At 39.5% G+C, this 13,535-nt stretch overlaps 2 protein-coding genes across 3 annotated transcripts; one reads left to right on the top strand and one right to left on the bottom strand.

Annotated features, from left to right (window-relative positions):
• Positions 1-724: 724 nt before the first annotated feature.
• mrps25 (mitochondrial ribosomal protein S25) lies at positions 725-4,707 on the top strand. Its single transcript, XM_003438998.5, has 4 exons — positions 725-969; positions 2,673-2,779; positions 2,863-2,950; positions 4,482-4,707. The coding sequence occupies exons 1-4, from the start codon at positions 836-838 to the stop codon at positions 4,669-4,671; spliced, it is 519 nt and encodes a 172-aa protein (XP_003439046.1). The 5' UTR covers positions 725-835; the 3' UTR covers positions 4,672-4,707.
• A 292-nt stretch (positions 4,708-4,999) lies between these two features.
• rbsn (rabenosyn, RAB effector) lies at positions 5,000-13,466 on the bottom strand. Of its 2 annotated transcripts, none has more exons than XM_005448710.3 (12): positions 13,327-13,466; positions 11,872-12,160; positions 10,898-11,032; positions 10,702-10,802; positions 10,571-10,616; positions 10,317-10,478; positions 9,951-10,213; positions 9,692-9,762; positions 9,497-9,583; positions 9,291-9,393; positions 8,174-8,278; positions 5,000-8,077 (listed from the first exon to the last, which is right to left on the bottom strand). In XM_005448710.3, exons 2-12 carry the CDS (start codon positions 12,032-12,034, stop codon positions 6,962-6,964), a joined length of 2,352 nt encoding a protein of 783 aa, XP_005448767.1. In that variant the 5' UTR covers positions 12,035-12,160; positions 13,327-13,466; the 3' UTR covers positions 5,000-6,961. The 2 variants fall into 2 exon arrangements, with proteins under 2 accessions (XP_005448767.1, XP_003438890.1); XM_003438842.4 differs by having other exon boundaries at positions 11,872-12,141; positions 13,327-13,465.
• Between the last annotated feature and the right edge of the window lie 69 nt (positions 13,467-13,535).

Raw genomic sequence — 13,535 nt, 5'->3', positions numbered from 1 at the left:
CCAAAAGTGCTCTATTGGATGAGATCTGCTGACTGCTGACCATTTGAGAGTACAATGAACTCATTTTCATGTTCAAGAAACCAGTTTGAGATGATCTGAGCGTTGCAACGTGGTGTGTTTCCTGCTGGAAGCAGCATTCAGGAGATGGGTACACTGTGGACATAAAGTAATGGACATGGTCATCAACAACACTCAGGTAGGTTGTGGTGTATAAACACTGAGTTGGTACCAATGTGCTCAAAGTGTGACAAAAATATCCCCCACACCATTACACTAGAATTAACCTGAACAGTTGATACAAGGCAGGATCGATGGTTTAATGCTGCTTATGCCATATTATAACGCTACCATCCAAATATCACAACAGAAATTAAGATTTATAAAACCAGGCAAGTTTTTTTCTAACCATCTATTGCCTAGTTTTTGAAGCTGTAGCCTCAGTTTCCTGTTCTTAGCTGACATTAACTGGCCTATACGGGTTTCATCATACCAGAAGCAATGAATCGGAATAATTGAAAGTTATTGTGTTGACTTATTCTTACAACAAATGAACTGTTGTGTATACTGTGTTTTAGTGTGTTTAAAGGTTATAAGGCAAAATATAAGTTTTGGCAAAAAGAGTGATTGGTTTAAAAAGTTAATATTTTAGCAATTGGGGAAATAATAATGTGGCTCAGGTGTTCTTGCAAAAACTACAATTACCATCACTCTTTGGTCGCTTGGCTAGCGACCTTCCCACGTCATCAAAACGCGTCTCTGTTAGTGTGGTTTTTTTGACTACGGGCACGCGCAGTTTGCTGTTAAATGGTAATTTGTAAATATAAAAAAGGTTAAGATGCCTATGAAAGGAAGGTTTCCGATCAGGAGGACCCTGGAATATCTCCAGAAGGGCGACATCATCTTCAAAAACCGAGTGAAGATTATGACAGTGAATTATAACACACACGGCGAGCTCAGCGACGGAGCAAGGTCAGAGCATCGACTAGGAAATAGACGAGCAGACATTTCAGCTCATTTTATACACTTAGAAAAAGTCAACTCTTTTTGAGCCACGCTGTTGTTGAGATCTCACGTGTCTCGTTTTATTAACCTAAGCCAATAAACATGTGGATCAGGTGAGAGGGGGTAAAATGCTGTGTGGATCACCTGCTCATCTTTTATAACTACTCTGACAGTATGCTCATATGCATCACTGTGAAAAGTACCGTGTTTTTTCCAAGTCATGTTTATCACTTGAATTGTTGTAAATGTCAGAAAAATGGTGAAAGATACAAAATCTTTTTTTTAAATTACGGTTTTAAAATTCAATTCAGTCACAACAACAGTTGCCTCAAGGCACTTTTTTTTTTTTTTGTAAGACCCAACAGAGAGATAACCCCAACAGTTAGATGGCAAGCACTTGGAAACAGTGCACAGGAAAAACTCCTTTTTAACAAGAAGAAACCTCTGGCAGAACATGGCTCAGGTAGGGGCAAACATCTGCTGTGAGCAGTTTGGGGAGAGGGGAGGAAGACGGGTCAAAGGCATGCTGTGGAAGAGAGCCAGAGATTAATGATAACTAATGATTAAATACACGGTGAGTGAAAAAGGCCCCAGCAGCCTAGGCCTATTGCAGTGTAACAAAGGGAAGATTTAGTTAACTAATCCAGCGATAACTATAAAAGTAGGGAGGGTGTCTGTCTCCTGAAGGATTTTAAAGTAAATTCTGGGGTAACAGGGCGCCAATGAAGAGAAGCCAATATGGGAGAAATATGCTCTCTTTTCAGTCCCTGTCAGTATTCTCACTGCAGCATTTTGGATCAACTGAATGCTTTTCAGTGAGTCTTTAGGACAGGGGTGTCCAACTCCAGGCCTCAAGGGCTGGTGTCCTGCAGGTTTTAGATATCACCCTGGGTCAGCACACCTGAATCAAATGATTTGTTCATTACCAGGCCTCTGGAGAACTTCAAGACATGTTGAGGAGGTAATTTAGCCACTTAAATCAGCTGTGTTGGATCAAGGACATATCTAAAACCTGCAGTACACTGGCCCTTGAGGCCTGGAGTTGGACACCCCTGGTTTAGGACAACTCCATAATAACGAATTACGATAGTTGAACCTAGAATGCATGAACTAGTTTTTCAGCATCACTCTGAGAGAGGATGTTTTTAACTTTAGAGATACTGATTAAATGCAAGACAGCAGTCCTACATATTTGTTTAATGTGCGCACTGAAGGAAATATGCTGGTCACAGAATAAAGCCAAGATTCTTCACAATTTCCAAAAAGAAAACACAAGTTTTGGATAATTTTACTTAATTTTTAATCACAATAGTTTTCAGTTGATTTTGCATTAATTCAGCTTTTAGACTCTGATTTCACTAACTCTTTATCTTCTTTCTGTTCAGTTACCACAGTAAATTCAAACCATAATGTGCACAAATAACGCCAAAGTATTTATTTATTTATCCATACACAGATAAATAAAATAACAAAATGTTATGAATTCAGGAATAAATTGAGTAAATTAACCAGTGTGTTAAAGTTTACTTCTCAGAAGTTTACTACATACAGAAAGTTTTCCAGAAACACTTAAAAATCCCCAGCATGGTTGCCTTTTTATGCAGAAAGCTATAACACCTGTAATGATTTAAATGAAGCTAAATTGTCTTCTCTCTCTGTGTGTTTTGCAGAAAGTTTGTGTTCTTCAATATTCCTCAGATTCAGTACAAAAATCCGTGGGTCCAAATTATGATGTTCAAAAACATGACGCCGTCATCCTTCCTGAAGTTCTACCTGGGTGTGTAGCTTTACGTGTTGTCGTGGAAATACTGGAAAAATTAAACTGGGCTTGCACTGATCTTCTTTTGTATTTTTGTCCAGATGATGGGGAACAAGTAATGGTGGATGTGGAGGGGAAGGACCACAAACAGATTGCTCAACATGTTAAGAAGATTTTGGGCAAATCAGAGTAAGATATACAACTTTTTTTTTTTTTTAAAGTGTGAATCACCTTTCATGAAACAGAGGGTGTGGTCAAATAGTTAAAAAATTACCTCCCATAACTTTTCTTAATCACTTTTTCCTGAACTCAGTGGCAAACCCCTGAGGACGATTTATAAGGAGTTATGAGCCACATTGCTCAGATGATCTGTCTGAATTGACACTGTGATGTCTGCCTATTGAAACTAAATTCCAGAAGATGGACTACAAAATGAGCAATTTACTTCATCCTGTGTTCCTATGTTGTTGTTTCATACAGCTAATACGAGAACCAACAGTAAAAAAATATGATTACATTACTAAAGTTGGAATTTTAAAGAAAAACATACACCTGGATGTAAAACTGAATTCATAATGAATGATGGATGTAATGCTAACAGAACTGTGGTGCACCTTAAATGCACTTTGATCATGCTTTTCTTTTAATACATAAATCTTCACCTTGATCAGAAGCAGATCTTATTACAGCAGCATAATGTTCATAATTCACCTGTGGGTTTAACATTACCTTTCATTAAAGGTTCAAAACATATCAGCAGGTTACAACATGAAATAGAATCACTGTTCATTAACATTTAATGGTGACCTGCCACTTCCTTCCGATCCAGTGTATCCTCTCCTAAAGGAGGTAATAAAGGAAGCACTTAAGCACTTTTCCTTTGTATTTAGAAAAGTCAACCAGATCTTATTATGGCTGCCATGCAGATAATTCCAGGTCATTTGCCTCAGTTAGTAACCTTTTTAAGACTATTCAAGCACACCTCTGGATGTCTGCATATGCTCACATCAGAATATATTTAGGTTTGGTTACTTTTGAGCCATTTTATAGTGTTTCAGAATTAACTTTAATTATGTATAATTGATATTTTTTCCTGTAAGCTACAACAAATCAATACTCTGTAAAGCAAAATGTATTTATTTTTCCTTCCTGTCTATAAGAGGACAACTTCTCTGACTGCGAAGGAGCTATGTTTGTACCGCCAAAGCGAATCAGGTGCATCTTGTGGTCTGTAATTATCCTTGGTGTGTGTAGATTTCTTTGAATGGATTAGACATTGTTCATAAAGGCACACATCTGCATATTTAGGGTCCCACAGTTCACACTGCATGTTAGGATTAAAAAAAAAAGTGAAAATGAGATCTGAACTCTGCAGAAATCTGTGATAAAACTGGTGAGTCAAAGAGTTGTCCACAGAGAGCCCACAGACCATCTGTAGAGAGTCCTGATGGTGGCAATTCAGATGCTTCCCATCTAATCTGACAAAGACTGAAAGGATTTAACAAGAAAAATCAAGTAAACTGCCCAAATCCAGGTGTGCACAAGAAACCCCGAAGCTGTCACTGCTGCCAAAGGAATTTCTAAAAAGTAGAAATGAGATTTCAGCAAGATGGACTCCTCAATTTTTAGTTTTACCATTTACTACTGTGCAGTGTCAAATGTCCTAAGCTAAGACCAGGCGATCTGTTCATATATTTATTTTACTCAACTCTCTCCACAGAGAGGTGCTACAAGCTGAAGCTCTGGCTAAGATGCAAGCCTCCAACCCCGCCAACTTTGGGCCAAAGAAGTACTGTCTGAGGGAGTGCATCTGTGAAGTGGAGGGCCAGGTGCCATGTCCTGGCACCACGCCGCTGCCTAAAGAGATGACGGGCAAATACAAGGCCCAGATGGCGGCGTCACAGGAGTAGAGTCTGAGGACAGCGGACTTTTGTAGATTACGGGGACAATATTACGGGATTATGTTGCTTCATTTGGTGTTTATATAACTATATGAAAGGACTGGCACTCAACTGTGAAGCAGGAGGAACCAACCATCCGTCACAGTGAGACCTGTTGAAGACTTCACATGGATGTATATGGGGTGACTGTGATGTCAGCATTTAAATAAAACCCATTTTTCTCATGTGGCTTTACTAACCAGCCTATTTTGTTCACACTACGTAAATATTAGGAAAAATAAAATGACCATCAATGTTCACATGAAAAGTGGAAAAACAAAACCGAAATGCAATCACATTTTACTGCAGACAGTTTTATTAGTGCTGAGATGGAATTTCCTAACATTTATAAATCGCCGTGTCCATTTCAAATATTTTCATTTAAATGCAGAGATGTTAAATTACTTCCAAAGATAAAGATCAGCAATTAACATTAATGAATCTCCTTGTGTTATTCACGCTGTCAAAACATTAAGGGTGGTCACGTGCTTTGCTAAAAATTTTCTGCAGATGTTACAAACACAAAAAACACTACGAGGAGACTGAAAGCACAAAGAGAGAGTCATGTTAGGACCGGCAGAGCAGCACTCAAGGTGATAATACTTGCTGGCATTCATGTAGTGTTAATATATGTTTGACCAAGAAAAAGAAATTAACCTAAGAATTTATTTAGTCTTAACAAATATGAATGACTTCCTTACACAATGGAACTTCAGTGATTTTTAGATGTTTTATTCACTTGTATATGCCTACAGTGTCCCTTGGCAAATAGTGTTTAGTACCTGCATGGTGAGTGCTGGGTGAACTGGTTGGATGAACTCTGAATGGACATTTCAGGTGAAACTAGTGATCAGATAACATGCCGAACATACAGATCTTAGCTGTAACGTCTGACATGCCGGCCTACCAGCTGAACAATACACACATGCAGCCAAAATTCCTGTACTGTAACAAAAAAACAAAACAAAACACCAGGTTGAGGAAGCCTTTTTTTTTTGGCTCCCTGTGATATAAGATGCAGCATAATTATTGCATGACATAGCAGGTGCAATAAACTGAAGATTTTGGAAATTAAAAAGTCGGGTTTGACACCTTCATTTAGTTTAAGAGTTAATTAACTGGCTGGTTGCAACAATAATAATTAAAACATTTGCTAGTCAGTGTAACAAGCTACACTTTTCTTTTAGTGACAGGCCACATACATTCTGTGCAATGCATCTTTAACTACTTTTACAAATCCAATTGGTCCAGGCGTATTGACTAAAATTATAATTCAAACACTAATATTTAACAACTTTGTCAAATAACCTCTTTCTTTCAAACACTGGGCTCCCCAAATTTTGTAGTAAATTTTAAATTCCACTTCTTGTTTAATAATAACATGGTCATTTGGACTGTGAGTTATTTGTGGGAAAGTTAGATGTAAAATAATGTGAGCTTTAGCTCTTTACTAAGGGATAAATGAAAAGCAGGAAGTACAATTACCACAGAATGAAGCACCAATACAAGACCTCAAACATCAATGAAACAGATTTTACACATTAAAGTCTGCAAATTTAGGACATTTAAAGCCATTTCTCCAGATAGAGCTGAGTAGTTTCTGAAAAAAAACTGTCAGCAACTACAAACCCAAATCTCAAGTTGAACTGTGCTTCATGTAGGCAGCAGGTTTTAATAAGGTAGAAGAAGCACTGTGTGTGTTTTTGTAGTATCTTGTTTTGATCTTTGGGGGGGGGGTCATCATAGGTCTGCCAATGCTATAGGAGTGCAGTGCTATGATAGGATGTGTGATCTCATCGTTTTATAGCTTTAGAGCCATGACAGCATTTTGACTTTGTTCAGAGCTTCTACTGAAGAGCCAGATTCTACTCAGAGAACCATCTGACTGTCTCATTTAACATTCATTAAAAGTGACATTGTTTTATCTTCATTTGTTCATGTTTGCATTTTTACAGCTGGGCAAATAGCTGCAGACATGCCTATACAAATTAACTTTTACTCGCAGTGCTCTAAAATCGTACATGTGCATTAGATTCGAGCCCTTGGCCTAAACAGGCAAGGAAGCCTAGGAAGATGTTTGGAAATTCAGGAAATGACTACTGAAGTCTTGTATGTATTTTTGTTGTGGCATGAACTTCATTTGTGATACAGCAGACCTCACCCAAATTAAATTCTGTGGGCTCAGAAGTCGCATTAAGTGAGCTAACCTTGTGGGACTTGGTAAGTAGCAGGTGATCAGGAGGATTTTGAGGGAAATGTGTCAGTGCTTCTTATTCTTATTCTTCTGCTCCTGGAGGGTTTTCTGTAGCTCTTTTAGGTTCTGTGTCAGAAGGTCAACCTCATCGAGACGCCCACTGAGCTTTGCATCAAAGATGTAGGCCCTAATGTTGTCTATCTGCTGTAGCAGCAGCTCCTCCTCTATCATGTCCACATCCGGCAAGACCTCATCTTTGTCATCCCCGTCAAATGGGTTAGTCGAGACTTCTGGAGAATTTCCTGAGGCCGCTAGGAATGGGTTACCTTCATCTGTGTCATCATCCTCAAAGGGGTTGCGTGAAACAGTCTCAGCCGGTTTGTCCTCCTCTGCATCTTCATCTTCATCAAAGGGGTTGTATTCTTTCTTTCCGTTGGTTATCTCTTTGTGGTCCTTCTTGATGTCCTCAAAGAATGGATTGGATGGATCATCTTCGGTGGGTGTGGAATCATCCTCTTCAAAGGGGTTAAGGGAGGTGTTATTCTGGCCTTCACTGCCAGGAGGCGTTACATGACCTCCTAAGCTTCTCAACCTTGGGGGAGATTCCTCCTGGCTTGTGAGAGCAGGGAATGCTCTAAAAGATGGAGGACTCCTTTCTGCCTTAGGAGTCAGCTCCTCTGCTGGTATGTCCTCCTCACCCTGGTGACCTCCAGTTGGAGTGATGTCTAGAGACCGCTCCCATTTATAGGATGGCTCGGAGGAGCTTACAGCAGAGCTCCATTGCTCTTTCTCCTCCCTTTCCCAGGTCTTCAAGCGAAGCAGCTCCCCCTGCTGCAAACTCTCCTCTTGAGCCAGCTTTTCTGAGAGCGCGAGAGCAATACTGGTCTGCTGCTGGTCATACTCATCCTGCAGCTGGCGCAAATTCTCCTCTAACATGGCCACTTCGTCTGTTCTCTGAGCCTCCCGAGCTTGACGAAGGAATGACTGAATGTTCTCGATCTGCTGCAGAAGGGGGTCTTCCAGTTCGCCGCGTGTGTGGACGGAGTCCGCGGAGGGAAGCCAACCACCAGCTTTGGTAATTCGTGGCTCTCTGGGGACCTGGGGCAGCTCTCCATTGGCATTCACAGGTGGACGGTTTCTTTCCTGTCTCTCCTGCCTCCTCTTCAGAGCCTCCTGTGCTGCCTGTTGAACAGGAATCACATGAAGGTTAACACATTTAGCCACATCAGTCCAGCGGGAAAAAAATAATAATAACAACATACAGGAACACAATCTCACCAGTCTTTCTTGTTGCAGTCTCTTCTCTTGTTCCTGTTTCCTCTTTTCCTTCAGCTCTTCATATTTGTCCTTAGTGGGTAAAGACATCAGACCTAACAGCTTCTCCTGGAACAGAAGACAAAAAGAATGGGCAGATTCATACAAATGAAGAATTCCAGGATGAAGATATGTTGCAGAAACAATGTGTAAATGTACTATAATGCAATGATAAATGGAAACATCCTGCTTTTAAAAATCTCAGCCCCAGACAACATTAAAACACATATAGCATATTATATTTGTGGTACAACACATTATGGGTTATACACAGCATACACATTATACATTTTTCTCTCAAAGAAAAGCTTAGTTTACAACAGCAGACTTTCATCAGCTCAGCATACAATATGATGACTGAAGCAGAAACAGATTTTACAGACCTGGCAGGTCGCTCATTATCAGTGAACTCCTGTAAAGTAATACTGATAAGAACATGGCAATAGGCAAAATGTTCTGCAGGTCACTTTGTCTTTGCATATCCATCTTTATTTAGCTGAACTGATTTTATATGGACTATCCCTTTAAGATTACAGTAAAAACACTGATACAGTTAAATAATTACTGGTAAATAATAGTCATACTACAGAGAACCCTCTTACTCTTATTTCCAGCTACTGCTATCTTGGAGCGTTGAATGATTCAAAGTTTGAAATAATTTTTAGTTATCTTATATTGGGCCTTGTCAGTGCAGCCAAGCCACTTTTGCTCCGCCCCCTTCAGGCCAACTTTCTTCTGATTGGTTTACTCATTCAAACAGAAGGTTTGAGCAGAAGATGGTTGGGTCTTCTATGCCCACTTTGACCATATGAGAGATAATCAAACTAAGCATAATATAGAGCCAAGAGGAGAAACTGTGTTTAGCCTGAAGACTGAGCTTTTGTGTTCATAGAGATCACTTCTACATTCTTTGATTATTTCAAATTTTATTATAAGTTTATTATAAGCTTGCAGTTAATTAATTTTCCTGCAGTTTAGCTGCTGGCTAAAGTACAGGAAAGTGGTCATTCCTCCAGAATTTCATTACAAGGAAGGATGAAGACACATTGTGTTTTTATGTATGAATGGAAGTTGTCCTGACCTGGACAAACAGCGTGGCGGTATAGCGAATCATTTTCTGTAGCTGGAGCACCTTCGGATGTGGTTGTGGATCATCTTTTACTCCTAGTGTTAAGATCTTCTTACTAAAAAAGAAAAGAAGCCAATTTAATCTTTAATAATGGCATAGTTGGCAAACATGACAAAAGTTCAATTTTGAAGCTGCTCATATATATGACTGCCATATACCTCAGAGCATCGATGAGTTCATAGTATTTCTGGACTTCCAGTCTTAACCCACCAGCAGTGTCAAGATTGTAAGTGGTTTCCCCAGCACTATAAAAGTGTACAGATGACAGCAAGTACTAAAACCATCTCTCCAAACTAAAAAATAAACAGCTGTCATAAGAAAGTATGAAGAGATACTTTTTAAATGTGGCTTACTTGAGAGACTCAGCCATTCGGATATACTCTGGAGCCTTTTCATCCACCTTCTCCATGCACATCCTCAGCCTCTGACAGGAAGACAAATTCAAAGCAAGTAAACAACAGGAAGCTCCACAAGAAGCACATTAAATGACAGGAAGGATAGAACAAAGGAAACTTGAGAGCTTGCGAAACAATTCATAGAATCAACCGCAACGCAAATGGGAACAGATAAAGAACCTGATCTTCACATTAGGAATTAAAGTGATAAACTAACCTCATAAAGTTTCACTATATCTGGCACATGGTCCTTCTCTTCTAACTTCTGCTGTCTCTTCAGAAGCGTGTCCATACAGTGGTGACAGCAGCGAATCTTCTCGTCGTCCTTTTCCTCCAGCATGGAGGTTACACTGCTCAAACTGCTGATGCTGCCTCTCCTAGAGCCCATCCCGCTGCTGCCACCTCCCGCTGGTGGAGACTGGGACTGACTGGGACTTCCGGGTACACACAGTGCTTCTCGAGTCCCAGCGATAAGCTTCTCTGTTGAAGGTTAAATAAAAAAGACATGCAGCATTATGACACTTACAGAGAGACTTGAGATCTGACAGTTTCCTGAATTTTCCAAGTATTTGTCCATGCTTACGGGCCAGGGGTAAGGGAACAAACTCCATGCACTTCCTACACATGATGGACCCACAGAGGCGACAGTGGTGCCGTCTGTTACGTATGTTGAACTTGTTTCCGCAGTCGGGACAAAACGGTACGTCTGAATCATTCACCCATGACACTACAGACTTCTCAATGGCTACAAAGAGGGATAAATTCTTATTATTTAAAATATTATATAAAGCACAGTTACATATGTAAAGAATATTCAGAATTATAATGAAAACTAACCTCTGATCTTAGCAGCATCTGAGTTGGCTCTGTCAAATGATGTCAGCTAAAACATCATAGTTTATGGTAAATGAGTTGCAAATTTATAAAAAAAAAAAAAAAATTGTCTAAATGAGGTAATGTAAGCAAACCTTTTCCAGTCTAATGATGAGCTTGTTGACCTCAATGACATAATGATCTATCCTGGCTGCCCGGTGCTTTTTAAACAAGTCCAGATGACTTCTAGTTACTCCTAAAAAGCAAAAGAAAAATATATTTCTTTAGTGTCTTGCATTAACAAATATTGTTGGTTAGCAGTGCTACAGATGACAGTTTTTGCAGTCTCACCCAATTCCTGAGGCTCCCACATGTATGGGTCCACTCCACCATAGTAGAAGGACTCATAACTGCCAGTATCCGGTCTGTCGTCCCCATCCCTCTTCAGCAGTTTATCTTTGGCTTTCTTTGCTTTCTGAACCAAACCTGAAAACAGTGAGACAATATCATGAAAATTGAAACAGTGTGTGAATGTATCCTGAATCTGTTATTCTTATGCTGATCCAGAGTTAATATTTATAATGACCACATTTTCAGTTTATTCATCCATCTTTCAACATGCGATTGTTGTAATCATGTTTTTCTATTTTCAAGTTCATTACAGTACTATTAATATGCAAATGTAGCCAACCTGCACATGCATCCTTCCAGCCTTTTCCTAATTCAATCATAATCCTATTATGTAGAAAGTTGCAGCAGCCAACACAGACTGCAAATTCAGCCTGACAGCAATTTCCTACAATCCAGTACAGCAGTATTCTTATACTCAACTGCACTGTTTAAAGGCGACCAATTATACTTCCTCTTTTATATGTAAATTGTGTGTACATATATATATATATATCCCCTACAAGCCACAAGATCAGACTGTAGACATTTTTTTCTACTCTTGGCTCTGTATGATGTAAATGAGAAGTACTTAATATGTTCATCTGCAGCACACAGCTCCTGTAGTGACCATATAAGACTCATCCACACTCTTAGGGGAAACTAAGCTTAAATTCTTCACTTCTAAAGGATAAACTTCAAGCTGACACAAGACCCAGTATAAGATAAACAAGAATACATTTAACTTGTGACTAGTCACACTAGCAGGGTCCACAAATAAAAATACTAAACTAAAAATGAATAATAATAGGTTTCCTTTCAAAAGCCCTTTTTTTTCCCAGACTAGACAGTACAATGTACGATTTTTGTGTCTTTAGAACACAACAGGAGTAAATTAGCCCTGTAGCAAAGAGTAAAACACAGAATCTGCTACTAACTTTTTAGCTGTCCCCGAACATGGCGGTCATCTCCAGAGTGCTCCTCTTCATAGTGGTCTTGGAGTTGGTAGAATGACTGAAGGTCCTTTAGGCACAGTGGGCAAAGAAAACCCTCCTTTACTTCACCTGTGCCCTCAAAGGGGGGCGGGTAGCTGGAGGCCATGACAACAAGCGTCAGTGCTGCTGCAGAGGGGATGCAAAGTGGCACGTTCTCACTTTGGGCCACATCTCATGGGGTGTGCAACCTACCCCACAGTAGCTCCATAATGCCTGAGAAAATCCCAGGACACTGAGGAATGAGAAAAGTACACTGAGGCCACATACAATACTGAACAAAAGACTTGAGCCACCCATCATTTATTTATATTTTGCAATGTAAAAACGTAGTTTGTACAATTCTAACAAGCTTGTAAGTCAATATTTGCTATGACCAATACAGGTCATAGCAATACAGGATGAACTCTCTTAGGCAAACGTTCTTTTAATTTTTTCGGTCATCTTCGGGAATTGTTCTCCACGCCTCTTGAAAGAAATTCAAGGCTCTTCTTTGTATGTTGGCTGTCTTTTGTTCTATTCTCTGTCAAAATTACCCCACACTGCTTCAATAATGTTTATGTCCAAGTTCTTCAGAGGCAAATCCATGATTGACAGTGTGTTTTTCTATCCAGGTATGCTTTTACTGCATTAGAGGTGTGTGTTTGGGATCACTGTCATCTCGAAAAATGAAGCCACTGCCAATCACACGCTTTCCAGATTCTATTGCATGGTGGCTCAGAATCTGGTGATGCTTTTTTGAGTTCATGATTCATTCCATTTTGCCAACGTCCCCAACACAGCTGGCTGAAATGCAGCCCATAATCATGGTTGTAGACGCTATTATACCTCTCCGTGGGACTCCTCCATATAAAATAATGATTTGATTCAGAACCAAAACCGCTACTCTGAGAAGAGAGAATGTTTGTATGCTTGAATGATCCATAAGTGTTAACTCAATTTTAAGCTGCTTAAAAAACAAAAATACATTCCTCTGAGAATGGTCAGGTACAAGGACTGGACTGAAAATTAATTTTAAAAAGCATTAAAAGATCTTCAGAAAGCGTGTAGGACCATTGCTCAAGACCACTTAAAAAATACATTAAAGTCCGGCTCATTGGATGAAAAATATAAAGGAATGAAGTGTGGCGCAATACTTACACACAGTATTGAACATCTAAAAAAATTAATACATTAATTAATACATAAATTTAAGGTAACAATATTGATTAGAATACTATTATGCACATTCAGATAAATTACTATTCCAACTGCATTATAATAGCTAAACTTAGCTTAAGTCGACCCACGTATTTAGCGGAAAAAAAACGCTTAACCGGACGGGAAGTATTAGGTTCCCTAGCTGCATACGAGAGGTGTTTCACTAAGTGATAGCTGGATACGAGCCATGAAAGGACTTACCTTTATTGTTTATTATTTAGGCTAACTTTGGGCGCCGTTATACCACACAGAGGATGTGGTGTTAGCAGGAGAAAGCTAGCAGCTGCTCTCGCCTTCTTTAGCAATCGTTTCTCCCCTCTCGCTGTTCAAAAACGCTACATTAACAAACTTCCAACTGCACAAAAGCAAACAAATACCTACTGACTATTGGACGCGATAAAAAATCTGCA

Source organism: Oreochromis niloticus, linkage group LG20 (genome assembly GCF_001858045.2).
Source record: "Oreochromis niloticus isolate F11D_XX linkage group LG20, O_niloticus_UMD_NMBU, whole genome shotgun sequence".
Lineage (NCBI taxonomy): Eukaryota > Metazoa > Chordata > Actinopteri > Cichliformes > Cichlidae > Oreochromis > Oreochromis niloticus.
This window is presented reverse-complemented; position numbering and strand designations above follow the sequence as displayed.

Excerpts from the sequence above, each read along its gene's own strand:
- mrps25 (XM_003438998.5), top strand. The coding sequence starts at position 836 with ATGCCTATGAAAGGAAGGTTTCCGATCAGGAGGACCCTGGAATATCTC. Across the intron at positions 970-2,672 it reads GAGCTCAGCGACGGAGCAAG|AAAGTTTGTGTTCTTCAATA; the intron begins GTCAGAGCATCG and ends TGTGTTTTGCAG. Across the intron at positions 2,951-4,481 it reads AAGATTTTGGGCAAATCAGA|AGAGGTGCTACAAGCTGAAG; the intron begins GTAAGATATACA and ends CTCTCTCCACAG.
- rbsn (XM_005448710.3), bottom strand. The coding sequence starts at position 12,034 with ATGGCCTCCAGCTACCCGCCCCCCTTTGAGGGCACAGGTGAAGTAAAG. Across the intron at positions 10,214-10,316 it reads TGTTCCCTTACCCCTGGCCC|AGAAGCTTATCGCTGGGACT; the intron begins GTAAGCATGGAC and ends AACCTTCAACAG. Across the intron at positions 9,584-9,691 it reads CGAATGGCTGAGTCTCTCAA|TGCTGGGGAAACCACTTACA; the intron begins GTAAGCCACATT and ends ACACTTTTATAG.